Source organism: Pseudorca crassidens, chromosome 15 (assembly GCF_039906515.1).
Source record: "Pseudorca crassidens isolate mPseCra1 chromosome 15, mPseCra1.hap1, whole genome shotgun sequence".
Classification (NCBI taxonomy): Eukaryota; Metazoa; Chordata; class Mammalia; order Artiodactyla; family Delphinidae; genus Pseudorca; species Pseudorca crassidens.
In genome coordinates this window covers 89,082,846-89,109,846 of record NC_090310.1, presented here as the reverse complement: position 1 = coordinate 89,109,846, position 27,001 = coordinate 89,082,846, and the positions used below count along the sequence as shown (strand labels likewise).

The window sequence follows — 27,001 nt, the reverse complement described above, 5'->3', positions numbered from 1 at the left end:
ATCCAGCTCACTTAGCAAGAGCTGCACGGCCTGTAGCCCCGAGCCACGGAGAGACGTACGAGCCAAGGCCAACTCGGGACTCCTCCCGAATCTCCACGGCAGGAGGAAAGCAGGCCAGACAGCCCGGCAGGGCTCCTCGGGAGAGGGAGAGAACGGGCCGGGCCACCACGAGCCGCAGCCAGGCCCTACCCCTGCTTGGCCCTCCCGGCCCTCGGCCCTCAGAGGGGAGCGCGGGAGCCCGTAGCGGCCCTGGGCCCAAGGGGGCAGGCAGACAGCGGCGCTCAGAGCAGGGAGACACAGGCAGCAGCGGCGACAGCCAAGCAGAATCAGCCCCTCCGTGGCCCTGCCTCTCGGCCCCACGGCCCCGGGCCTCGGGCTGGGGCCGGCCTGTGCCAGAGCCCCGCAGAAGGCTGCTTTTGGCCGGAGCCTCATGGAAGGAGTGAGCAGAGCAAGGAAGCCACCCAAGAGACGGGAGGCCGGGAGGGCAGACATACTTGAGGTCAGCAGAATGGGCAGCCATGAGGTTTCTGAGGCTCTTGTCAGCAAGAGGGCAACCAGAGAGGCTGAAAGAGAAGAGATGGGATATCGGGGTGAGCCAAGAGGGGGAGCAGAGGCGCAGAGGAGGAAGACCCACCACGCAGCACCCAGGCCGGGCCGGACCCGAGTGGGGGACGAACCTGCGGTGGGAAGCATAGTTCCCAGTGATGTGGCCGCTGCCGTCACAGCCGGGGGTGGGACAGCTGGACAAAGGAAACAGAGCGTCAGAACAGAGAGCGAGGCCCCCCCGCCAGGCCCGCCCCCCCAGGCTGAGCCCGCTCGGAGAGGGCAGCTGCCACCTGCCTCTGGCTCACCGGAAAGCCAAGGAGCGTCTCGTCCCCACCAGCCCGCAGGGCCGGGCCCTCGCCTCTCCGACTACAAGCTTCTCCCACGCAACTTAACTCAAGAAGCAAAGGGAACCCACGTGAAGCTCAGCTTAAAGTCGGGGTGCCTCCAAAGCAGACGTGCTGTGCGTGCACACGTGTGCGTGCTGGGGGATGGGTGTGCAGGGAGCCCCTCCCTGACGTGGCAGGGCCTTCCCCGAGGGCAAGACCAGAGCCATCCTGGGGCGAGCCAGCTACAGGGCAGGAGGAAGCTGGAAGCTGGCGGGGTTCGGGGCAGGAAGAGGAACCCCAGGAACAGACTCTAAGCATCGGTGGGGGCTGGATCACCTGAGGGGCAGGGGCCAGGCCTCTCACGCTCCCTAGGGAAGGTGGTTCTTAGTGGGGGCCGGCCAGAAGGCCGTGGGGTAGCGCACGTCTACCAGTAGCCGCCCCCTCTCCAGTGGCACCTGGTTAAACTGACTCGGCTGCCGGAGCTGAGGTCATGGAGCCCAAGGCAGAGCGCACCTCAGGCCTGGGCGCGAGGGCCAGGAGCGCAGCGGGCGCTCGGGGGCGGTCCCCTCCCCTCGGCCCTTGTCTGCTCTGTGGGCCAGACGGGGGCTTTTGCCCTCACTCTTTATCAGCCTGAAGGAGTGGGTTAGAGGCCCGCGTGGTGCAGGGGTGAGAGGACGCCTTCCCCCACTGCCTGGCCCAGGAGGGGCCTAGTAGCGGAGGCCCAGCCTCTGCCCACCAAGGCAGCCAGGCCAGCAGGACGGTCAGCACGGGGCGCTCCCGCCAAGGCGAGCTCCTCTCAGGGCCGTGGAGGTGCCCTGAGGGGTCCTGCCGCCCAAGGTGGGGACTTACGTGAGCAGCTCCTTCTTTATGTCCTTGGAGAGAAACTTCAGCTTAAAGTTGGCCAGGGTGACCTCCCCGGGGTACTTCCTCTCCTCAAAATTCTCCTCCGACGCTTCCTGGTCATCTGCTTCAGAAGAAGCAAAAGAATGGGCTGCTGGCTCTGACTGCAAAAGACCAGCAGGGAGAGGTTTTAACCGGCTGGCGGGGGGCCGGGCGCCCGGCCCGGGGGCTGAGGGAGAGGGGCCTTTCAGAGGCATCTTCCGGAGTCTCCTGTCTTCTGGAAGCAGGAGGAAGACACAGGAAACGGTGCCCCGAGGGGCTGGGGTGCTGCCTCACCTCAGCCACTGCCCCTGAGCTGCCCGGGAACGAGGAGACCCGGGCGCTGCCCAGCACCACGGCTCCTGACGCCCTCCGCGGACTCAGGCAGGTGGGTCACCTCCCACTACCCGCCCTGGGCTGCAGTCTACACGCCAGAGTGTGCGCCGAGGGCGGCTCCTTTGGGGCTGGGGATGCGCTCAGTAGGCAGTGGCACTAAGGACGTGTTTGTTGAAATGCTACGAGGCTGAGACGGCACGACGCACAGAGTACGTGACCTCGGGACCATCTGGCCCCACCGAGCCCCCGCTGGCACGGCGACCTGGCCGCAGCCGGCACCGAATAAGCACTCTGGCCTCAAAAGCGGGGCCTGCACGTGCTGAGTCGCCACCCACGGGCAGGGTGCTGTGGTGCAGGGGGTGGACAGGGACAGTCCCTGCGTCTGGGCGCAGGGAAGGGGTCCACGAGAGTCAGGAAGGTCAGTGCCCTCCAGGTCAGGCTGCAGCAGACCACTACCCCCGTGGGGGATCACGATTCAGATCTCAGGACTGGTACTTGCTGTGCGTCCCAGGCACGCTGTCCGACCTCCTGGGCGCCACACTTTTCAACTGGAAAGAATAGCTGCCCCTCCCAGGACGGCTGGGGATGGAAGGAGGAAGGGCCCTCGGCACCGTGTCACGCCGAGGTCACTGTCGCCACTGGTACTGTTACTGAACAAGGCGCAGCTGGGTGGACGAAGCCCCTCAACTCAAGCCCAGTCTGCAGGGGAAGCGGGGGCCTCCCAGAAGCATAGGGGTAGAGGCTGCTGCAGAGCAGGGAGCGTCCCAGAGGCCCCTAGACACGGGGCCAGCGGCGTTGGGGTGCTGGGGGACCTGAGGCGGGGCTGCTGCCAGAGCTGGGTGAGGCAAGGCTGAAGAGTGGGGCAGCAGCCCTACGAGGATGGTCAAGGAGCCTCGGACAGAGCTAGAAGGAGAGTCTGAGCAGGGAATCCAGGGCCATGGTAGAGGGACTGGGAGGGCCTGATGCAGGAGGTGTTTCTGGGGGGTCACCCAGTAGGACGTGGGCATCTGTGCCCAGGACACAGGGGAGGAGAGGAAGGGCCTGGGGGTCAGCTGAGGCTTCCTGCTGGAGAGTGGACTGTCGACCATGGGGCAGAGCGGCAGGCCTCTGTGGCCAGGGACCACAGGACCTCTGAGACCAGGGTCATCCACAGAGGGCATGACAGTCCCGGGAGGGGAGAAGGATGCTCAGAGGGCACGTGGAGGGGGCAGGGGCAGCGTGGCCAGAGAGGCCAGCCTGAGCTGGGGGTCAAAGAAAGGGGCAGGGAAAGGGAAGGAGCCGAAGGAGGGGCCGGGGGGCAGAACTGGAGAGGGTGACAGCAGACGTGGGGACGCTACGCTGGTGGCCCAGAACAGGAACAGGAAGGCGGGGCCCCCCAGCCAGGGAGAGGCCCTCCTGCCGGCCCCGGGTGGGCACCCCCAGCCAGCCTCCCTCCCCTGGGGGCCCCTCTGAAGAGGTCAGACATTGAGTTGCAGCCACGTGACTGAGGCAGAAGACCTAGGCCTGGGGCTCAGTCGGCTCCTCTGTAAAGTGGGGTTGCATGCGAAGCCGGCAGAGAGAGGGGCCCTAGCTGGCCCTGAGGGTGGGAGCCTCACCACCCCGTACTCCTGCACAGGGACCTGCCCCCCTTGCCCTCCTGGGAGTGGGGGCTGGCAAGGAGGGCAGGGCTGGGGGGCACCCACAGGCCTGTCCACACTGTGCAGAGGCCACCTGGTCTGGGCCCTCAGAGCAGGGCCCTGCTGTTCGGGAGGCTCTTCTGGGGAGAAGCCCTGCATCAGCCCCCATCTCAGCTGGGTGGAGTAACTGGGAAGGGGGTGTTCCACTGCCCCCAGGCTACAGCTCCAGCACCGCAGCCTGGTGTGCGGCCCTTCACCAGGCAGTACTGTCCTGGGACTCTGGCCGCTGGCCACCCAAGGGGCTTCTGAGGCCAGGAGTTTTCTCCTGCCTCCGTCCAGGGAGCCAGGCGCCTGGAGTGTCCTGGTGACAGTGAGAAGAGGCTGCTGCCAGAGCTCTGGGTGTCCCTGATCTGGACACAGCAGGTCGGCGGGAGGCCCACAGAAACGAGGAACTCGGAGCCACTCCCGAATCATCCCCCGTGGGGTCTGAACAAAAGCCCTTCTCCTCCCCGTGCTCTCGGAGAACCGCATTGGTGCTGAAGAGTGATTCTGCAGAGGCGAGAAGGCCACCTCTCTCTCGGAGGGGACAAGGCCACAGACTGGCCCAATGGTGAAAACCCCTCCAAGAAGGTGGGCCTAGCTGCCCGAAGGGCGCAGGACCCTGGGTGGAAAGGGGCAGGACACACGGAGGCTCTGCCTGGAGCGAAAGCGCGTTCACACCCGCCCTCGGGTAAGGCAGACTGACCACCAGCGCCTGCTCGACCTTCTGCCGGCTCAGGACCCCAGGACCCACCTCCTCGGGTTCCTCCTCTCGCTGGCGGCTGGGCTTGGTGTAGTCCAGGGGCCGGTCCCACTCGTCCTGGCGGGAGGCATGGCTGGACTGGGGCGAGGTCACGGAGCTGCTGGGGGCAGTGATGCTCTGGCCCTGGGAGGCATCGGGTGAGGTCACGCCGGGGCCGCCACCGCCGCCGGGGAAAGCGTTCTCCCGCCTGCGGTGTCTGTGCATGCTCAAATCCAGGGTTCCGTTCTCATCCACCGTGATGTCCGTGGCCTGCATTGCAAAGGTACCGCCTGTGTCAGACCCCACCCCCTTCCCACGCGTGCCTCTGGTCCCTTACTCAGCTCACCGGAAGCCCAGACAGCGTCTCCCTCCAAAGAGAGCAGACCCAAACAGGAAGAGACGAGCCTACGCGGGAAGACAGCGTCCTGAGGCTGAGGTGGGCCACAGTGCCCACTGCCTTGAGGCTTCCAGCGCTGGAAAACCAGACCCTTGACACGGCAGCTCGTGTGGGCCCAAAAACACGCACAGGGCCCTTAGACTCGGCGAGATATGGGAACACACGTGTGCACAGCCACTTGGGCCCCCTTAGGCACAGCGCACAGAGTTCGGAGGGGACCCATCCAATGCCTCTGCCCAGCAGGGTCAACGGTCAGGAGGGAGAAGAGGAAAGAGTGGTAATCACCTAGTAGACCCTGGGTTTGCTGAGCCCCCTTCGTGCAGGCAGCACGTGCCCCTGACTGCAAATCCCAACCCCCTTCTCTGCCTCAGCAGGGGCTCCTGGCAGGGGACACACCAACCTTGCCGGGCAGGTCCTGCGGCTTCGTGCTGAGGTTCTCGGGCATCTCCCAGCAGCGCGTGGAGAGGTTCAGGATGGCCGTGGCGGCCATGTGTGCGGCCTCCGCGTCATGGGCGTAGTCGAAGCCTGTAGAAGAGGACGAAGCGCAGGGGCTGGGCCTGGGGGGAGAGGCCTTTGGGAAAGGTTTGGCTGCAAAAAGGGAACAAGAGCAGGCTGATATACAACCTGAACGGGAGGTGGCCACGCAGACATGGGGTGGGGGTGGGGGGTACTTCGGGATGGCTGGGAGCCTGGCCCCACCGCAGCCCCCCCCCGTCGGGCACTGAGAAGGCCGTTTCTCTCTTGACCTAACTTGGGCAGAAAGGGCAAAGCCTCCAAAGACGTTCGAGCGCCCCCGATATTTCAAACAAAGCAAGTTGTCTGTCGGTGATGCTCATTAGAGACTAAAGTCTGCAAGTAGGAGGAGCGTCTGGAATATCATTCAAGTAGGAAGAGTTTATCACAACGCCTCAAAAGGCTGATTTCGGTGTCGCCCCGCCCCTTCCGCCAAGAGCCACGGCTTTGGTGAATGACATTAGTTCAAATAAACACGACACAGGAGGGCATCAAACGTTATCTTTTCTAGTAACTGTGCTATAACCGTAAGGTGACTCTCAGGTATGATTTCTGAGTAATCAGGATATCGCCAGCAAATTTCCAGCGCCCCAGCGTAAGTGGGTGCCTTGCGAGAAGGCATGAAGCCCCCAGTCCTAACAAGCCGGAGAGACACTCGCACTCCAGGTGGCAATTGTATCATTAACCTGTAGGAGACTCATCACTGCCAATTCTGGGGGCTGACAACAGCCACCAGGGGCCGCCAGCTCCAATCTCAAGTGCACTGGGGCGCTTTTCCATTCTGTTTGTATTTCCAGGGCTAACAGGCTTGCAACTCACAAATTAGTGCAATAAGCGACCCCTCCCCCCCAAAAAATAAGCCAGGAAGGCTTGTTCCGGAAGGTTTGGCGGAATGAATGTTGTTAGCGCGACGAGCACCCGGAAAGTTTGTTGCTAACGTCACATTGTATCCAGCAAGATGGTCCCCGCGCAGGAAGCATCTGTCGGGTACCCAGGCTCAGCACAGCGGTTGTCTGACCCTCCCAGACCCCCAGCCCTTGAGCTGGAATAAACTGGCTGGGAACGGACAGCCAGGGGAGGGCACGCTCGTAGGGTGAACCACGGCAGCGACGTCGTTAAGTCTGTGGACACGCACGGCATAACGGACTTGGGTTTGTTTCACGTGTAGTGAGGAGGCACATCCAGTTTGATGGTGAGTGTGTGGGCAGCAACGTGGGTGAGACACGGACTCTGAGAAGGCCGCCACGGGGGATTGGGGCGTTTTGGGCCGCAGGGTGGAGAGGACCGACACGCTGCTGCTGAGGGCTCCCCTCCGCTGCCCCTCAGACGCTACACCTCCGGGAGCAGCTTCCCCAACTTACATTTAAAGGCTTTCGGTGAGGTTTCGCTGGTCTGAATCTTTGGGGCAAGCATGCGCTTGCCAAAAACCTGAGCGTCAAAACTTGCGTAGTCGAAGGTGACCTTGGAGAACTTCTCCAGCTCCTTGGCCAGGTTGGCCCTGGGTGTGGTGGAGGCCACGCTGGGCCGGTAGCTTCCATACGGAGGGACCTCAAGCTGCTTCACAAAGCACATGGGCCTGGGGCGTGAGACGGAGATGAGAATCATGAAGACAGGACACAAGGACTCTGTGCTGTTCATCTCAAGGCCCCGTGCCATGGCCTGGCCCAGCCATCCCTCAGACCCCGGCGCGGACAGAGACCCAGGCAGGCCCTCCCTCACGTCCACCACTACAGGGTGCCTAGGGGCTGATGTGCAGGAAGAATTGCCACAGGGACGAAGCACTAGGAGCCTTGACGAAACAGTGCGTGTCCCCTTGCGGACCGCGTCAACAGAGGGAATGAGGAGAGCAGGTTTCTGAGGCCTTTGCCGGGAGCCCTAGAGGAGCATCCTTAGGGCGGCAGGCAGCCGAGGCAGAATTCTGGTGGTGGAATAACTGACAATTCCCCAGAGGGGAGGGAGCTGGGGTGCCTGGAGGGGACATGAAGGAGGTTCTGAGAATCAGCCTCAGGGCGGCCGACTCAGCCCTTAGCCCTCCCGGTCGTCTGCTGAAAGTCACCTGAGATGCCCCTGGAGGGGCTGCTGCAAGGGCTAAAGACACGCATGAAAGGACGCTGCAAGCATTAGCCACTGTTACTGAAGCTCTGAAAGAGCTCAGATTTTTAAATGCACAAGAGATGGTGCGAACACACCAGCCCTGACAGCACTGGGGCCACGGCGGGGGAAAGACCAGCCCGGCACAGAAAGGCCACAGGGCCTGTACCGGTCTGCGGAGGGGCCTGTGTACCAGTCAGCTGAGAGAGGAGCGGAGGAGGCCTGGGAGAGCCACGCAGTGACTTCAGTCTGGAAAAGGTGGTGGGCGGAATTAAGAAGGAGCCAGTGGTGAGGCCCCCAGGGCGCCAGGCACTACGAGAACTTAGGTGTGACCCGAAAATGGGAGCCGGGTGCCAGGAAGACCCTGCAACCACGATAGGCTGGCTCTGCAGGGCCTTGGGAAAGCGAGGGCGGGGCGCCTCTGGACCAGCCAGTGGCATCGGAGAAGCGGCTGGTGAAACCGACGGCTCTCCTTCCCCAGCAAGGGCGGGGCCCCTCTGGACCAGCCAGTGGCACCGGAGAAGCGGCTGGTGAAACCGACGGCTCTCCTTCCCCAGCGAGGGCGGGGCGCCTCTGGACCAGCCAGTGGCATCGGAGAAGCGGCTGGTGAAACCGACGGCTCTCCTTCCCCAGCAAGGGCGGGGCGCCTCTGGACCAGCCAGTGGCACCGGAGAAGCGGCTGGTGAAACCGACGGCTCTCCTTCCCCAGCGAGGGCGGGGCGCCTCTGGACCAGCCAGTGGCACCGGAGAAGCGGCTGGTAGTGCTCAGGCGCCCCCGGGGGTAGACGGGTCCTACACTTAACGTCTGCGCCACGTTTTGGCGGCTCCCTCAGCCGGGGCTTCCGCCAGCAGCAGACTCAGGGGCCGCGACGCCCGCAGAGCTTTGCAGAGATTCTCCCCACACCCTGGGGTACTGGCCCCTCCATGGAGCACGTGGGGCCTGGGCGGAAAGCTCTGCGCCGCGGCCACAGCTGCCACCACCTGGCCTCCTCCCCGGGGGCCCGGAAACAAGACAGCCCCGCCTCATCCAGCCTCATGAGACACTTCTGAAGGCGATAACGCTGTCGGCCCACTTTACAGGCAGACAGACGGAGTCGCGTTCCCGGGGCACAGCCCCCACAGTTGGCAGCGGCCTGGCCCCCACCCTGGCCTCGCCACGACGCACCTGCCTGGTAGTTTGACGTTTTGTCAGTGACTTGGATCAAGGCAAGAAACCCGACAAGAAGCCAGAGGAACAGGAACAAGATGGAGGAAAGCAGCAGTTTCCACCACCCTGAGCGCCACCCGCTTGAAAGAAGCCAACTGGAGTGCAGGGCGCCCCAAGGGCGGGGCTGCAAGGGCTCCCCAGTGCGGGAGGGCGAGGCCCAGCCCGGAGACCACTTGCACGTGACCCTGAGGCCAAGGTGGGAGGCCACGCTGCTCAGGCCGAGGCTCTGCCAGGCACATGCCAGGGAAGGGACAGCTGGGTGACGGAGGTGGCCCGCCCACCTCCAGACCATGGTCTGTGCCGTCGCCCATGCTCGTGACTGCTGGACGCCGGGCCTGTGCAGGGGACGGTGGCCCTGGTCTCCCACACTCTCCTTTGGGAGACAGACGTGGAACAGAGAGTCTAGACGGGACGATCTGTCAGTTCTAGCTCCTCGGAGATGAGGGAGCAGGGAGTCCACTGAGCAAGGACACGGGGGCGAGGGAGAGTCGCCCAGCACGGTGGGCGCCAGAGAACCGGTCCCACTGGGAGGCGATTCTGAAGGCAGGCTGCCGGGGAGCGTGTGGCCTTGGGAAAGCTCCTCAGCCTCTGGCCTTGTTCGTGGCACCTGCAGGGGCCTGCGGGTGAGTTCACACCAAGCAGACTCGCTCTGAAGGGTCTTTCAGAAGCCCCCTCATTGATGAGCCGTGTCTGCACGCACACACACTCACACGTGTGCATATGCACCTAAACACACAGCACCTCAAGGGTCACGGGGAGCAGCACTCCGGAGGGTGCCACTGGCACCCACCCCGCTCCCCAGTTCAGGGTCTGTCCTGGGGTGAGCAGCTCCCTGGGCTCCCTAGACAGCAGGGGTCCTGGGCTGGTGCAACCCACTCTCTCCAAACAGGACCAGCGACTCCACAAAAAATCCCTGAACAATCCCAGGCGGTGACATCAGACACCCTCGGGGACAGCGAGGCAGGGGCAGCCGCGCGGGTGTCGGGGCCACGAAACCACCCTCCAAGTCCCCCCTGGGAGACACATACACACGAGCGTGGACACGCACACGCAGCGGCGGAGAGGCGAGAAGCCCCCTGGGCACGTGCGGAGGCAGCCGTGAAGCCTAGCAGGACCCTGCAGGGCCTTCCTGGGTAAAAAAGCCCCTGCGCGTCCCTGATTCTTGTTTGTAGGAAAAAAAAAAAAAACAGTCTTGAAGCCCCCTAGGCCTTCCCACCCAGTTCCAAAGAGCAGGTTCAGTCAGTTAATAGGACAACGGAGTCACAGGGCTCCTAGTTCCTCCTGAAGAGACAGAGGGAACAATCTGGCACGCATCTCTGAGTCATTCTGCAGAAACTAAGACCCCCACCCGGTGGAGGATGGTGATGACATGCTGACCGCAAGCACGTGGACCCCAGACTGCTTGGAACCGTAAGGCTGAGATTCCCTCACCATCAGCTGATCAGAAGAGGGTCCACGAGCTGATCACCCATCCTGGACCCTCTCCCCTCACACTGGCCGTAAAGACCCTGCCTGACAGCCACCGGGGAGTCGAGTCTTCGGAGCGCGAGCCGCCTGTCCTCCTGGCTCGGCTCTTGTAACAAACCTTCTCCGCTCCAGACTCTGAGCTTGGCCTCACTGCACGTCAGGCACACGGACCCGGGGTTGAAAACACGCCTCCCGGTCTGCGACTCATTTCACTCACCTGAGGATCCGATCCGAACTGGAGCTATTCTTGGAAGGGTCTCCCGTCGGTGGCTGTTGCTTCTCATGAGATTTGGCTAATTTTTCGGCAGCAGCAATGGGACACCCAGACAAACTAGAGAAAGGACAGGAGGACAGCTGAGCCCTCCTCCAGGCCCCACCCGTCCGAGCCGGGAGCCAGGCGTCAGCAGGAGCTCAGGGAAGGCTGCCTTGCCTATAGAGGGGCCTTTCCCCAGGTCTGTCCTCAAGCCCTCAAAGCACCTGCTGCTGAGCCAGCTTCTGTTTCTGGAAATTCTAAGCCAATGACACAGAGACAAAACGCACCCGGAAGTTCTTCAAGGCTCTGAGCAAAGGCACCTCCTCCGGGTGGGTGCGGGGCCCGGGCCACCCCTCACCTCCCTCCTCTCCCCTCACCACCAGCCAGAGCTGCTCACAGTCTATCAGCCCACGGGCCACGGGCTGGGTGCTGACCCTGGAGGACATGGTCCTGCCCAGGAAAGCACCCAACCCAAGACGCCACGGGTGCAGCTTCCACTGTCAGAACTGAGAAAGTGCAATCAGCCAGGGGAGGCGACATCGTCCCAGCGGTGTCGGGGAATTTAGCCTCAGAAACTCTGGCCAGTCGTTCCAGCGGAGTGTCACTTGCCGGAACCACTTCACGCCCCGCCACGGCTGCAGCTACGCGTGGCTCAGGGCGAGGGCGGGGCGACCTCTCACCAGAAGCCGGGCAGACATCTCAAGCACCGGGCTCTCAGCTCCCCTACGGAGCCGCCAGGCTCGGCCCCGGCTGCCGAGGTTCTGCCTTGAGCACAAGCTAGTGTCCAGAGGTTTCCCGACTCTCAGCAGGACAGGGTCTCTACCTGGCTCTCCCCACAGGCTGCAGGCCTCCCTGCGCTGCGCGCATCCATTCCTCCAGCCGCCCTCTGGTCTCTCGGGACCCCCACTCACAGTGGCACAGGTGACCACCCCTCCAGGTGCTGCTCTGCTCCCGCCAAAGGTCTGCCCTGACCGTGCACTCACCCCAAAGGGCAGCACACAGGGAGACCGTGTCCCAGGCTGGGGCATGCACTGCAGGCACCCCCCCCCCCCCGTGGCCCTCACCATTCCCAGCCCAGCCGAGCCCAGCCCAGCCCAGCCCCGTACCTTCTGTGCGTGTTACGGTTGCTATTCACGTGGCCCTGGCCTGTGCAGCCAGGAGTGGGGCACTTGAGCACGTTCTCATGCATGGCCAATACTGCAAGACAACGTCGGGGGGGGGGGGGGGCCGGTGAGCACCACCAGCGCGGAGGGTGCAGGAGCCCCAGTCCCCGCTCAGTCAGGCCACGCCCGCCCCCTCTCACGGTGACCCTGGCCTCCCTGAGGCAGAAACCTTACAAACTTAATGGTCACGATCGCTGCCCCTCGCCTAGAAGCAAGGACGGCTTTTCTCCTGAGCCCTCAGAACACAGACGGCGGCCCCTCCCCCGGTCCAGGGCCCGGCCTCCCCACCGTGTGCCCGTGTCTGTGGCCGGTTTCCAGGGGCCCTGACCCAGGCTGCCATCTCAAGGTGAATAACTGGGCGTGCTCCATGTCGCCACGCTTGTAGGGCCCAAGTTTGGGCTTCTGGACGTGCCAGTCCAGAGGGACAGGGTCCTGGGTGGCCACTCCTCTATGTGGACACCATCCAAACACCAGAGGCGGCCTGAGCCGTGCAGAGCTACTCACTCTCCGGGGGGATCCTGTCCTTGTGGGGGCAGCCAGACAGGCTGCGGTGGTGCGGGTACAGCCCAGTGACGTGGCCGGTGCCGTCGCAGCCCGGTGTCGGACACTTGATCTCACGCTTCTCAGCTCTTGAGGGATCTAAACACACAAGGCCTATCCGTCAGAGGGCAGCCGGGAAGCTGGGCGGGAGGTGGTGAGCAGGGAGGCGGCAGGGCAGCTCACCATCCTTCACTCTGGCTGTCCAGAGAGGAGAGTGACCAGACTGCCCAAGAGCCCAAAAGGGACCGTGGCTGGACAGCACGGGGACCCTGGAGAGACCGTCCACACTGGCCGTCCGCGTGGAAAAGCTCCCCACAGCTTGCGGCAAGCCACAAACAGCGGAACCCGCAGGGCTTTAGGGGGGACCCCCCCGGATGGCGGCTGGCACCCTCTGCCCTGTCCTGCTAATGTCATGCGAGGGCCACTGGCTTCGGGCTGGGGGCCAGGCCTCTGCACAGAGAGGTAAAGCCGTGTGACAAGGTCTCTGCCAGGACACGTCCTTTGTATTTGACAGTAATGGGGACCGAGGGGCTGAGTCACTTACCCAAAGCAGCTAATAAAGGCCTGGGCAGAAATTTGACCCCAAATCTCAGTTACTGACCTCGTAGAGCCTCTGCAGGCCCAGAGAGGTCACTTTCAGTGTGGGGCAGAAGGGAATGCCTCTCAGGACACACACGGTCCCCAGAGCATAGCCAGTGTCCCAGGGAAACTTCCAGAGGAGCCATCCGTCCCCTTTGGTAGGGAAGCCACAATGCAGAATTCACAGACCATCCTCAGAAAGCCCACCCCAGGGAGGGCAGGGCCCTGGCGGGTTCTGTGTGTGTGGTTTAAATGGGAGGAAGTTGTCCTCAGACCACCGGGCAGGCAGGGGCACCCTAAGGGGCTCACAAGCCTCTCCCGGGCACCGCCTTCCTGCGCTCGCTGTCGCCGGCCTCTCTGTCCAGGGCTCGTACGGCGTCTGCACCTCAGCGTCAGTCGGTCCCTGAGAACCAGTCCCACTGTCCTCCATGGCTCGGGCCTGCTCTGCACTGCTCAGTGCTCCCAGCCTGGCCACCTGCCTCACCGACCACAGGCCGCTTCTGTCTGGCCCACACCACCTCCCCCCGCCCGTGCCCCCCAGCCCGTAAAGACCTCAGGACTCGCCCATGGGTCCGGGACTGCGCACCCCCGGGAGGGGGCGGGGCAGGGCCAGGTGCCCAGGGGCCCAGCCTACCTTTGCTGCAGTAGCTCTTCCGGGCGGCGTCCAGGGGCCTTGCCGCCTTCCCCGGCTCGCCCGGGCCCAGCGGGCCTTGCTCGGCGGGTGGGCATCCCGGCTCACGGATGGCCCGCACCTGCTCGGCCTTCAGGGCGATGGCCTGCTCCAGGAGGCCCAGGTTCCCGCGGGTCATCATGTCGTACATCTCCGACTCGTCCGTGACTGTGGACTTCTGGGACCTCGAGTCCTCGTCCTTGCCGTTGTCATCAGAGCGCACTTCCACGAGGACGGAGTATGCGGGCCTGGGGCTGGGCGGCGCCGGGCGTCGGGGCTCAGAGGCCTCCGGGCGGGGGGCGGGGGGGGCCTGCTCCTGGCAGATCGCGTCAGGCGGGGCATCCCCCCGCTCAGTGCCCAGGGCCACCCTCTGCTTGCTGGACTCCTCGCTGGCCACACCCTCCAGGGACTGGGGACACAGCTCCTGGGAGCGCTCCCTGGTAGCTTCGATCGCTTCCTCTGCGTCCTCCGGCTGGACGAAGACACCCTTCTCCCCCGCACCGCTGGTGGCTCCTTCCTCAGCCTCCTCCCGCACCAGGCGCACGATGCCGGCGCCCCGCTTGGCCCCCTGGCCCGAGTCTTCCCCGACCAGTGTCTCTTCGGCGATTTGGCCCAAATTTAGGAGAGAAGTTGCAATGATCTCCTGATAGCTGCTGTAGCTGCCCTTGGAGGAGCCCGTGAGGCTGCTGATGGGATTGGATCCGAAACGGGCCTTGATGGGGCTCCTCCCTGCACAAAATCAGAAACTGCGTGGGAGGCACACGGGGAATAGAGGACAGGTCTCCAGGCGGGGCTCCTCCAGCCTGCCCCACTGCCGCCGGGCGACATCAAACCCCCAGAAATGGGCTCGGGGTGGCCGTTTTTGTCAGCCCCTCTGCCCGGATCTGGAGATCACAGTAAACTTATGTCGGGAGGTGGAAGGAGAAACCACCGCAGTAATTTGAAGCTGAGAATTACTCTGATACTTTTGATTAACGGTCCTCCCTGTCATGTGTACTTTCTTATATCAGGCGAATCTACATTTCATAAAATGGAGCTTAAAGAATGGATCAGGGCTTCCCTGGTGGCGCAGTGGTTGGGAGTCCGCCTGCCGATGCAGGGGACACGGGTTCGTGCCCCGGTCCGGGAGGATCCCACGTGCCGCAGAGCGGCTGGGCCCGTGAGCCATGGCCGCTGAGCCTGCGTGTCCAGAGCCTGTGCTCCGCAACGGGAGAGGCCACGGCAGTGAGAGGCCCCGCGTACCACAAAAAAAAAAGAATGGATCCAATTTTTAAAAATTGTTTCATAACTGATAAACAGCAAAAGCTGTTTTTAAAGTTTAAGGCTTTTAATTGCCACGGCTAAGACGCAGTGGGTGCTCACCACACCCAGGCCCCCTGGGATCAACAAGGACCACCCCCCAGGGCTCAGCAGCCAGCCCACGTCCTCCCACTCTAGGAGGGGCCAAGCCAGGGCCGATGCCTGAGCGCCAAACTCCCTCCTTTATAAGGAACCCAGCAAGCGAGAGTCCCCTGGCCCTGCACCCCCTCAGGCAGAGCCGGGTCGCCAGGAGGGAGGCGGGTATGCGGACCCTCCCCGGAGTGGTTCCAAAATGAATAAAAATCCACCTCAGGCCCTGAGAGCCGAGGGCACCAGAAGCTTGGAGGTGTCGCGGGGCTGGGGCCTCGGGCCTCAGCCACATCCCCAGGACCCTACAGTCAGCCAGGGACTCGGGACGTGGCCGTGTCCCACCTTCGCACTAGTGTTTGCCGAGGGCTGGGGGCCCCGCCCAGCTCCCCTGATGCCAAGCAGGCCCCTTGTTCCCCCTGCCCCGCCCAGCTCCCCTGATGCCTTGCCCCTCCTGCAGGTGGCTCTCCTGAGGCCAAGTGGGGCGGGTCTATCTGAGACCCCGCCACACAGACGCACAGCCACATCCATCTGTCCGACCGCCTCTCACACACACAGACACACATCCAGGTCCACAATGCTCACATACAGATGAGCCTCTGGGCCCCCCGAGCCCCAAGCGCCAGCCCCTCCCCAGGAAGCCTTGCAAACGTCAGACAAGAGGCGCTTGTTCTCAGCAGGGCTTCCTCGCTCGCGGGAGCCCCGCCTGCTCACAGGCTGCGATTCTCCGGGCCCACACTAAGCGCCTTTATTCAGGGGAGAAAGAGCAACAAAGCACCTTCAGCTGGCTCGGGGCGATGAATCTCCTCCTGTCCTGACGCCTCAGCCTCGTCCTCCTCCGCAGTTCCTTCCGATTCATCAGAAACAGAGGCGCCCTTCACCTCGGCATCCTCGCTGCTGTCGCTGTCCACGCCGTAGCCCTCGTCCAGAGCCAGCTTCAGGGGGTGCGCCTTCCGCTTGGACCCCAGGTGCTCGGCCTCGGCGCCCCCCAGCTTCCTCTTCTTGGCCAGAGGGCAGCTCAGTAAACTGGGAGGGAGGAGGCCGGGCCACCCTGTCAGCACCTCCCGGGCCCCCGGCCTTCACCCTCTGCAGCGCTATCCCTGTCCTGAAAATTTCTCTTTGCATCTCATCACCACCCCTCCGCCAAAGCCCCAAACTCAAGACTGGCAGGTTGATGTGTTCAAAATTTTACAGTAATTGTCCGCATTAAAAAGGCCCTGCTTGTGCTTTAAATTTCACTTCCTGCTTCTCTGGGAAGGCCTCATCTCAACGGCCCTGTCCACGCCACAGTCATCCCCCCTGGGTGGCCGGGGCCGGGGGTGGGGGGGGGCGGCCCAGGCTGCTCTGCTCCGTGCCCGCCGCCCCCCAGGCAGGTTGTCGGGAGTGCCCAGGTCCTTCCTCCTTCACCTCCAGACCCTTCACACCTCCAGACCCCTCACCCAGCTCCTGAGCCTGGCACCGCAGTCGGGGGACCCTGAGGCCCAGCAGACCCCCGGGATGACAGCAGTGAGAAGAGCCGCCCAGCGTGTGCCGGCTCTGCTCTGGGCTCTCCCGCACAGACTCCTCCGGCCTCACAGCAGCCCCAAAGGGGAGACACCGGAAAGGCACGCCACAGCCGCGCTTGGCCTCCCAGTAAGAGGGTCACGTGGGAGGCCACCGCAGCTCGGCAGCCAAGAGCAGGGGTGGAAGGTTCTAGACCCACAAAGGGTCCCGAGCAGCAGAGGCGCTCCAACCCCCAGCAGCCCAACCTCTTTCCCAGGAACCCTGCTGAGGGCCCTCCAGCCTCCTTACCTTCGGTGCCTGGAGTACTTGCCCCGGATATGTCCCGAGCCCGTGCATCCGGGAGTGGGACAGCTGGGGGGAGACAAGCAGGGGTGGTCACCTGGGGGCGGGCCCCGTGGGGCATGGGGAGAGGGTCCGAATCTCGGGGCCCACCCCAGACCCTCACCCGGGGAAGCAGAAGATTGTCTCCAAACAGTTCATCTCAGAATGGCTGCTTGCAGTTTGCGAAAAATTAATGAAATAACTCACCCCCGTTACATAAATGAATGGTGCATTGCAATTTTATAAGAGTTTAATTAAAGATCTGTGTGTGTGAAAGCAGGGCTGGACGACTTCCTTTTTCCACGGTGAGTCTTTCCCACTGCAGGCAAACCACCAGGCTTCCAGGGGGCTGGGAACAAGGAAGCTCCAGGGTGCCCCCAGAGCAGCACCTGAAGCTGGCCCAAGGGCAAAGCACAAACACGGGGATCCTCCAGGGCCTTCGAGATGCTGCGAGGCCCTGCCCGGCGGGCCCCTCGCCGGTACACAGCCGACCCCCCCGGCAGGAGCAACTCTGCAAAGGTGCAGCTTTGACCCAGGCCACAGGACCCCGGCTGCGGGTGGCAGCAAAGACCCCGCTCCAGAACCCGCGGCCTGGTGTGATCCCAGCTCCCCATGAAGGGCAGTGAAGCCAGGAGGGCCGATGACCCAGGAGCTGCGGGAGACCTCGGTGGGCCGAAGCCTGGCCTCTTACAGTTCCAGGGGTTCCTCTCCCTTCACCATCATCTGCCTCCCCACAGAACCAGACGGTGGGAAGCTCTGGAAACTTCCAGTCCCAGGCACAGACCACCCAACCCGCTTCCCCAGCAGTCAGCTCCCCAGGGCAGCAAGGGGCCTGTGTGGGGCTTGAGGTCAGGGTCCTGTGGGCTCTTGAGACGGAGAACCCGTGGTGGGAACAGGGGGAGCCCGAGCTCCTCCCGGGAGGTATCACCGCAGGGTGTCCCCATCCAAGAAGGGTCTGAGCCCCCCGCCTCCGAGCAGGCTCTCCCAGAGCCTGGGAAGGAAGGCTGTGAGCTCCTGAGGTTCACAAAGGGGCCCCACTCTGGACGTCTGTGCAGACACACTGATGTGTCTCATCTGATCGATCACGGACCTGACTACAGAGGACTGTGGGGTCCACACTCGCTGACGGATCAGCGAGAAACAGAACAGTCCGTGGAGGCAGGGTCGCGCCCCCCAGCACAACGGTGGCCCTTGCGGGAGCCGGGGTCTCTGAGGGGGACGCACCCTGCAGCCCCCCATGATGAGGCCACCGTGGCTCGTCTCCTGGTGTTTAAAAGAAGAGAGGAAAGGAGAGAGGGAGAGGAAGGGGGAGGATGGGGGGGAACATGCGAACTTTGTGTGGGTTTCCTTTCCAGACAGACAGGACTTGCTGCTGCCCGAGGCCTCTCACTGAAATCTATGCCCCACACTTGCTGTCACTTTCTCAAGAACTAGCTTTGAGACTCTTCACAAAAGCTCCTTGTTATTGGGGATTTGAAGCTGAGGTCCCAATTAGTCGATTAATCACTGAGTCAGTCAGGCAATTAGGTGCCAGCTGCTGTAGCACTGGCACTGCCCCCAAACACGTCACCTGCTCCGAGCACACCTCCGCCCACCAGTTCAGAAGCACCTGGCCTCCAGCCCTGAGGGCCGGCCCTCCAAGGGCAGCGGGCCAGGCATGCGCAGAGCTGCCAAGGGCCCCTCGGGGAGAGGAACCTGGAGGCCCCCTCCTCCCCACGTGCCAGCACAGAGAGTACCCGCGGAAAGCAAGCCCCAGGGGCTCAGTGCCAGCAGGTCACCCTACGGGCACCCCCGGTGCTGGTAGGATGCCCTCTGTGTGCGTGGGGCCGGAGGGCAGGGTGAGGCACCAGCTCTGGTTCCAGGCCTCTGGAGCCCCTCCCCAGCATGGAGGAAGAGGGAGACCTGGCCAAGCCCTCCCCCGATTCCACAGCATGGCCCTGAGTGTGGCAGAGACAGGGAGGTGGGCAGAGGGCCTGCCTGCCGTCAACCTGAGAGGGGTCCTGGCGATGGCTCGGAGGGATCTGAGGATCTGGACATAAACAGTAGCTCTCAGGCCATGGCGGAGGCCGGGAGGAGCCGTGCCCCAGTGGGAGCCCCTGGAAGCGACTGGCTTCCCTCCGGCCCCGCGGAGGCAGGTAGAGGGCTCCCTTCTGTCGCCTTGGCAGGAGCTGGCCAGTGGCTCAAGAGGAGGCCCTCAGGTGAGGACAGGCGGGCTGCGGACTGGGGCGCGGGCATGGCAGACGGGCGTCCTTCCCGGGACTGGGAGACGCCCCAAGGATGCCCCAAGAGGGGTCCACCCACCCCCTTCCCTTCCCTGCATAAGCCGCCTCCCGCAGCGTGGACAGCAGATGGGCCCCATGTAGACCGGGGGCGGGGTGGAGGGGGAGTTTGCTGGCTCTTCACTGCGCAAAGGGAAAGGCCACCAGACCCTCTTGTTTTCTCTCAGGGACTCGGCTTCAAGTCAGAGCAAGAGCTGAAGGGGCTCCGGGTGGGAGGAGGCAGCTGAGAGTCCTGCTTGGTCCAGGCCCACCAGCTCCTCAGCTCGTTTCCTAGCAACCGCCACTCGCCGGCAAGCGGCTCCCGGAGTCTCTGCTTGCGATGGGGAAAGGGCCGCTGGGGGCAGTGGGCACAGACTCTGGGTCCACAGGGTGCAAGTCCCTCGTCCACAGAGTGAGTCCTGCGGGTACAGCTTCCCTGTGACCCGTCCTCCCGTCAAGTGATTCCGAAGGGGTTCCTTTGACATCCCAGCAGCAAGTCTGCTCCAGGGTCGCTCTGCCTGTGCTGGCACCCACTGCGAAGGCCCCGCCGGGACCAAGCACAGCCCCCCATGTGCTGGGGGCAGGAGTCGGGCTTGCGGCACCTGCCGCTTCCCGCGGGGTGAGCGCACAATCACAGAGCCTCAGGGATCGTGCCCCACGGCTGGTTCGTGGCCAACAAACGGTTGTGAACTCAGGCGTGAGTGGCACGTTCCACGTGGATTTTCCTCTAAGCATCGATTCTCAGAAACGGGAAGAATTGCTGAGGACATCGTTGCTAGAACACGTCAATGCATCTCTCCCCAGTTTCTCCATCAGATTGCATGCGGGCCTCACTATTACCATGCAAACAGGGTGAGACCAAGAGATCGACGACGCTGCACAAATTCCAGATGCCCACACAATCCCCTTACTTACACTGGTCAAGTCCGCGCTCAGAATATGTCAAAATACATCTATTCTGGGTCATTTTTGCTTCAAAGTTTCAAGAGAAACCTAGCCCTCTGGGTTTGCCTTTCCAGTCTCCTCCATTACTTCATCTGTTCCCAAAACTCAAGTCCTGTGCCCAGCCTCCTCTCCCTCGTTGTCCCCAGGATGTCCCCAGGTGAACGTCACATAGCCCAAGGGAAGCAGCACCTCCCCCGGGAGACCTGCTCTGCACCCTGTGGTCTGCGGCCCCTCTGAGCGTCACGTGGGGTCTCCTCCACTGGTCCACCCGCAGGCCCCTACCCTCCAGGGAGCTGGCCACTGTGCTCCATGCAACTCCAGGGGCCTGGCTTGTCGGCTGTGCCCCCCTCACCCTCCAGCCCTGTGACCAGGACTGGCCTTTGAGCAGGAGGGTGTATGATTCAGCTCTTCCGGCTGTGTGAGTTCTAACCCTCCGAGCCTCAGTTTCCCCACTTCACAAACGGGGAAACACCAGCAGCCGCCAGTGCTTCCATGAGAATCCCTGAGATCGGACTGCACTGTGCAGCCGCTGCAGGGCTCGCCGCATGCGCGGGGCTCTGAGCACCGCTCCCACGTGCTTCCCCTCCCGCCTCCAGGTTCCAGCCTCAAAGGTTGGAGAGATGCTGGGATGTTCTGGGGTCCTCTCATTTTCCTGACTGGCAAAAGAAGCCATCCACTCAACCACTATCTGGTGAAGAATAAGATGGTCCCAGCCCCAGACGTGTTCCCTGTCTAGTGAGAATCTTCACCCCTAAGAACGTAGAAGTGGCTTATGCCCTGGAACCGTGCAATTAGGTGGAGAGAGCTGTTCCAGGCTGGGGCACAGGGAGCACGAAATAACAGCACCCACCCTCAGTAACTAGAAAGCTCTGTTTGTCTCCATCCTCGAGCCTGGAAGCCCACAGAAATGTCCATCAGGGAGTGGCCGTCACCCCCAACCCCGCAGCACAGGCAGAGCAGGACCGTGGTGAACTCAGCACCGGAGCTGCCCCAGGGGCGGGAGGGTGGGCTCGGAGCCCCTTCATCCCTCCAGCAAGCCTGCAGGTTACCTTGGCCACAGTTCAAGTCTGGCCCCATCTCACAGGAAACTTATAAAAATTAGACGGGGCACCCAGAGCCCACCTGGCACACGGGGGGCCCTCCCTTCCGTCTCCAGTGTTCTGAGCCAGACGCACTGGCACTACCCCTCGCCCGGAAAGGGGGGATGCGAGAGGCTGCTTTCCTTGCCACTCACTGGACACCATTCACTGGAGCTCTGCCTGGGCAAGATGGCCCCCGGGCCGGCCCTGGACGCCCCAGGAAGAGCCCAGGCCCACAGGACCTGCAGTCCGAAGGCCACGTGGGGCGATGCTGGGGCAGCCCAGCCCATAAGCATTGGGGTGGCTTTCTCTCTGGCCTTCCCCCAGCCCCTCCCCTCCACACACACACAAAGGCTTTGGCCAAGCCCAGGACGGAAGCCAGCAGGCGAGGGCAAGTCGACCTCTGGGGAGGAAGCCTGGCCCCTCCTGCTTCAACCCAGGAAATTGCCATGTGTCTGTCCTCCCTCCTGTTCAGGATGCCCGTCCCTGTGAGGCCGGCCTGGAATCTGGAAAGTCACAGAGCTCAGCCGGTACATAAGCCACTGCTGCCCTCAAGTCACTGGAAGACTCGGGCGTGGGACAGCCTGTCCCCTCATCTCTGGCCAAGGAGCCACTAAGACAGCACCTTGCTGCCGGCTGAGGACCATGGTGACAGTCATGTCCCAGGGGTGACAAGGTGTGAGCACATCTGTGCCACTGTGCAAGGCTGGCTGCATGGTGGTGCCAGGACAAGGCAGGAGAGGACAAGGCAGGGTGAGGACGGAGGCACACAGGCCAGGCAGAAAGGAGCCTCGTTAGGGAAAGCAGGGGCCCGGGCGCGGTTGCTCAACTCCAAGCGCCCAGTGCAACATTTAGGACGAACGGGGTCACAGGCGTGCACCATGCTGGGTGCGGGCAGGAAGCCTTTCTTACCTGAGGTCGGCACCTGTGGGCTCTGGGGGAGCTGAGTGAGAGAAAGAGAAACAGGGAAACTCGTGTGGGAAGCAGAACTGAAAAGGCACGTGTGTCTCCACAGCACAAGCGACTGAAGGGCGGGGGCGACCCCCGTCCTGAACCCCGCTTTTCCCTCCTAGAATGTCCTCCAGGGTCTCGCAGAGGGAGCTGCGTCCTCCAAGCCGGTGCTCATGTCAGACCGCCCCCCGCCCCCCGTGGCTGCTGGTTTTGCAGAGTCGGACAGAGGCCCCAGCTAAGACAGGCTCCCTGGGACAGCATCTCTTTCTCTAATCTCAGGGAGCAGTCATCTTCTGGCTGCAAAGAGGACCCAGAGGATAAAGCTGGCCGGAGAAGAGAACAGGTGGCCCAAGCACCTGGTTCCTCAGTGATGGGGCCACTGGGACAAGAACTTGCATTAGTCTGACTGGCAGACACTTGAGAAGCTCGGGGCGTCTGGCCCCTCCTTGAGGGCCACCCACGCACAGGAGCAGTGTATGCCCTGTGGCGTCGGGGTGGCAAGGCTGGCCAGGATGTCGGGACTTGGTCCCTGCAGAGCAAGCAGGGCCTCAGCCCCTCTCCCTACCCCAGTGCCAGTTCAACCCAGCAACATCCCAGTGCCCTCAGCGCCAAGACTAATCTGGGAGGCAGAGAGGCTGGTGATGCGAGGCTGGCGGCCTCTCCTTCCCAAACAGAACAGGTCTAACCAGGTTTTGCTTTCTCCACTCTGCAGTGCTGGGGCTGCCCCCTCCTCTCCTCCCCAGCAGGTGCGTCTGGGCCAAAAGCCCCCCAGTGGCCGTGGCCCTCAAATGCACCCTGAGGCTGAGGAAGCCTGAGGCCACCAGGTGCCCGGCTTAGGGGAGGAGCGTCCCAGGGGCGAGGCACTGCTGCGGGATTCTGTCCTCCTAAGGACAACTGCTGCGGGAGGACCTGGGACTCTTGGCCAGAGGCAGGCTGTGGACGGCCCTGGCCAGACCCTGCTGGGAGGGGAGGGGGGAACTCACCTCGGAGGGCCTTGGATCTCGTGCGAGCTCTCTTCTCGTCATTTTCTAAGCTCATCTGCAAGTAAAAACAACTGCGCTGTCAACAGGAAGACGGCAGAGCCACCCCCTGTGTCTGCAGCGTCACCTCCAGGCATTTTCTGTCTCAAGCTTCACCGGGGCCTGTGAAGCTGACACAGGAGACAAGGAAGAGCTCACGTGGCAGGAACGGCCTGCGAACTCGCGAGCAGCAGGTGAGGCGTACGAGCTTCGGGGCGGAGACCACTGGCCCCATAGTGTCCCTCATCTCCTGCTCTGGGCCCTCCTGACGCCCCCAGGCTCACATCCGAGGAGGAAGCTGCAGCCACCAAACCTTCATTAACGTCGGGGTGTCGTAACACACGGTCCCCTGGCGACACCACCCACCGCAGACTCTGACCCCGCCATGCTGAGAGCCCAGCTTCCCCTGGGAGTTGGTGACCCCGGCACTCGAGGGTCGTCTTGTTAGAAACAGGTGCCTGGGACCTGAGCGGGCTTCACTGTCCCCCGTGCGTTGTCCCACGGAGAGCCAAGGGGGGCAGCCTGAGCTTGGGGACCTGATCATCCTCAACATGAGATGGGCACCCCAATGCGCGGGTGCTTCCAGCAGCACAGGGGCCTCCAGGCACCGCTGCCCAGTGGAAGAGAGTGCAGGTCATCCACGTCATTTAAACTTTTCTAATCAAAAGTGTAAAAAGAGGGCTTCCCTGGTGGCGCAGTGGTTGAGAGTCCGCCTGCCGATGCAGGGGACGCGGGTTCATGCCCTGGTCCGGGAGGATCCCACATGCCGCGGAGCGGCTGGGCCCGTGAGCCATGGCCGCTGAGCCTGCGCGTCCGGAGCCTGTGCTCCGCAACGGGAGAGGCCACAACAGTAAGAGGCCCACGTACCGGGAAAAAAAAAAAAAAAGTGTAGAAAGAAGCGGGTGAAATTGATTTTAATACTAAACTTTACTCAGCCCGATCTCTCCAAAACATTATCATTTCTACAGCATCAATAGAAAAAGTTATGAACGGGATTTTGTTTAGTGCTGACTCTTAGAAATCCTGCACATCTCCTGGACTCACAGCCCCTCTGAGTTTGACCAGCCACGTGCCAAGGGCCCGTGGTCACGGCACTGGCTCTGGAGGCGGGAAGCAGACGGGGGTGAGAGCTGGTAGGAACGCAGGCCGAGGCGTCCCCTGGACCCGACACACAGGCCACCCTCCCAGAGATGCTGACTCCCCCAGGAGAGAGGGAGTGGAGGCCCTCGAGGGGGACGGGGACCCCGCACGTCCTCTGGCTACCCTGCCTGAGCCCATCAGCTCCTGTCCCGCATTCTCTGCCTCAGACCCACTTCCATGGGGGATGCTGCCCACATCCTTCCAGGGAACAAGGCAGAGCCCCAGGAGGGTAGGGACGCCCCGGAGCACAGGTCATCACACGGGATCCCCAGCTGGGTCTGGGCTGGACCGAGTGGGAGATAGAAGGGGCCCTCTTCCCAGCAGGTGTGCCCTGTGGGGGGCGGGGGAGGGAGCAGCCCCACCTCCCAGGCCCCCAAGAGGCCATCAGAGCAAAGCCAGCCAGTGGGAAAGGAGCAGCCAGGGAAGGGGCTTCAGTCCCCAGAGGCCAGCTCAGGACAAGCAGCTAAGGTCCCGCTCAGGAAGAAAGACAAGGGACCCCTCCCATTAACTCCCCTGCTAGTAAGCTAGAACTTGCAAAGTGAGCCCCCAACCCCGGGCAGCACGAACGCACAGAGATTCGTGTGCTGTGTTAAGGACGGAAATCACAACCTGGGGTAATTTATGCCGCCGTCGACTCCAGGCGGTAGAGCTGAGAGCTGCGCGCTTGCAGCCTCCCGACAGCACGGAAGACAATTACTGTAATTCCTATTTTAAAGCAGCGCTCCCCGTGGACCGATGGCTCACATTTAAAGCGAAGAGAGGAGCAGGTGTCAGAGGGACTTCATCACACTTATGAGCCTTCAAATGTCGTCTGCGCCGAGCCCAGCACAGCGGCTTCCGATGCGGTGGCACAAAGGGGCCGCGGCGTCTGATTGCCAGGCCGCTCTCGGCTGAAATGCAATCTACAGCTTTTTTTTTTTTTTTTTTTGTCAGTTTTCCCAAGGAAATTGGCGAGCATTCTGCTAGGTTAAAGCGCGCCTTGGCAATTTGGATTTCCTGAAGATAAATTATTCACAGAGCACAGAATAGAGAGGGTTGCAGGACGCGTGCGGGCGCTGCCGCACACTGCAAGCTCCTGTCGGCAGAGCTGACAGCTGTGGCATTCACGCTGCCAAGCACCTTTCCATCTGCAATTTACCTGCATCAAATGGTCAATAAGTGAGAAGTTCTCTCCAGTGCACGGAGCTTTGATGTGCAAAGGGGAAAAACTGAACTACGGGAGGAAGAACTAGGGTTATAGCTCTTCAATACGAGAATGAGCTTCTGAGAGCCGGGTGCCGCCACCGACGGGCAAGCAGGGAAACCTTGATTCCTGAGCCAGCGCCACTGGCTTTTTACTGCTTTCCTTCTCTGAGGGTGGTTCTCTGCCTCCTCCCGCCCTCAGCACCGGTGCCTCACGTGGGGATGGGTAGCCCTGCTCAGCCTGCCGGCCGCCCCGCCTTCTGCCCCCACCACAGCAAGACAGGCCAAGACAGGGAGACACTTCCCAATTTTTCATTAATTTATTTTTGAAATTCTTCCCTTGTTCCGAGCACAAACCAGTCAAGTTTGTTTGTGAAAGACCCACACGGAGTTGAGTGACCTCCCACCGGAGGATGAAAGGCCCCATCCCGGCCTACCGGCCTCAACGCCCCCACCCCGTGGGGCTAGCGATCTCTCAAGAACTGGTCCACGCTGCTTCTGTGATGCCGACTGCTTTCCGCCGCCAGCGGCCTGTCTTGCGGCTGCCCTGGGCTCCCTGAACCAGCTCTTCGCTCTAATTAACATTTCAGTCGTTCTGTCTTCAACAGGAAAACTATGGGAGAGTAATTTACAAATGCAAACACACCCCATTTGGCCACATCTCTCTTTTTTTTAATTATTTACTTGTTTGTTTGTTTATTTATTTATTTTTTGGCTGCACTGGGTCTTTGTTGCTGCACGCAGGCGTTTCTCCGGTTGCTGTGAGTGGGGGCTACTTTTCGTTGCGGTGCGTGGGCTTCTCATTGTGGTGGCTTCTCTTTTTGTTTTTGTTTCTGTTTTTTTTGCAGTATGCAGGCCTCTCACTGTTGTGGCCTCTCCCGTTGCGGAGCACAGGCTCCGGACGCGCAGGCTCAGCGGCCATGGCTCACGGGCCCAGCCGCTCCGCGGCATGTGGTATCCTCCCGGACCGGGGCACGAACCCGCGTCCCCTGCATCGGCAGGCGGACTCTCAACCACTGCGCCACCAGGGAAGCCCGGTGGCTTCTCTTGTTGTGGAGCACGGGCTCCAGGCGCACAGATTCAGTAGCTGTGGCATGCGGGCTCAGTAGTTGTGGCTCGTGGGCTCTAGAGTACAGCTCAGTAGTTGTGGCGCACAGGCTTAGTTGCTCCAAAGCATGTGGGATCTTCCTGGACCAGGGCTCGAACCCATGTCCCCTGCATTGGCAGGCGGATTCCTAAGCACTGTGCCACCAGGGAAGTCCCTGACCACATCTCTTAACCAGCGAAAACGGTCTCTTCGCCCTTCTTCTGAACCTGCTTTGTTGTGTCACGTGATGGTCTCACTCACGGGGGTGGCGATGCTTGGCTCTGTTTTGTATTTTTCAGTAAAGTCAAGGGTAATCGTGTAAGCTCTTCTTAAATGTAAACGGTTCTCACAATGACTTGTTACAAAACCAGCCCCTTCCACATGGCACCCTTGCCAAACCTGAGGTCCCCGAGCTGGATGTTTACAAACTCGGGGACCAAGAGAGCAAACGTGTGGAGCAACCTTGAAACCAATAGCTTCTTAGGCTGTGGTTGTGAGAAGGGCTCTCAGAATCCAGATGCACAGCCAGTGACACAGTGGACAGGGTGGACTCTCCCCCAGGAACGTCCAGTCAGAGGTCCAACGGGCTTCGTGCGACCTTCAACTCTACCCCCAGAACCCAGCAGTTCAGGGATCTGCAGGTGGTTTCTGGAGGGCTGCCTCCCCCGTTTCTCTTTCTGGCTCAGTCATCCTCCCTCCGTCTGTCTGTCTCTCTGTGTCTCTCTGAATCTCTCTCTCCGACTCTCTCCCTCTGTCCCTGTCTCCG

At 62.2% G+C, this 27,001-nt stretch overlaps 1 protein-coding gene across 7 annotated transcripts in view; it reads right to left on the bottom strand.

Annotated features, from left to right (window-relative positions):
* MYT1 (myelin transcription factor 1) overlaps positions 1-27,001 on the bottom strand; it is a 106,593-nt gene that overhangs the window by 24,341 nt on the left and 55,251 nt on the right. For 5 of the 7 annotated variants that reach the window (XM_067708828.1, XM_067708829.1, XM_067708833.1 and 2 more), the window contains 14 exons: positions 22,791-22,845; positions 21,769-21,799; positions 16,542-16,604; positions 15,529-15,776; positions 13,329-14,093; positions 12,080-12,214; positions 11,519-11,609; positions 10,377-10,490; positions 6,756-6,970; positions 5,282-5,469; positions 4,497-4,754; positions 1,722-1,876; positions 678-740; positions 495-563 (listed from right to left, as the gene is read on the bottom strand). In XM_067708828.1, the coding sequence (XP_067564929.1) occupies positions 495-563; positions 678-740; positions 1,722-1,876; positions 4,497-4,754; positions 5,282-5,469; positions 6,756-6,970; positions 10,377-10,490; positions 11,519-11,609; positions 12,080-12,214; positions 13,329-14,093; positions 15,529-15,776; positions 16,542-16,604; positions 21,769-21,799; positions 22,791-22,845 (2,450 nt within the window). The remainder of the gene's footprint in view (positions 1-494; positions 564-677; positions 741-1,721; positions 1,877-4,496; positions 4,755-5,281; positions 5,470-6,755; positions 6,971-10,376; positions 10,491-11,518; positions 11,610-12,079; positions 12,215-13,328; positions 14,094-15,528; positions 15,777-16,541; positions 16,605-21,768; positions 21,800-22,790; positions 22,846-27,001) is intronic. The other 2 variants (XM_067708830.1, XM_067708834.1) reach the window with 2 other exon arrangements.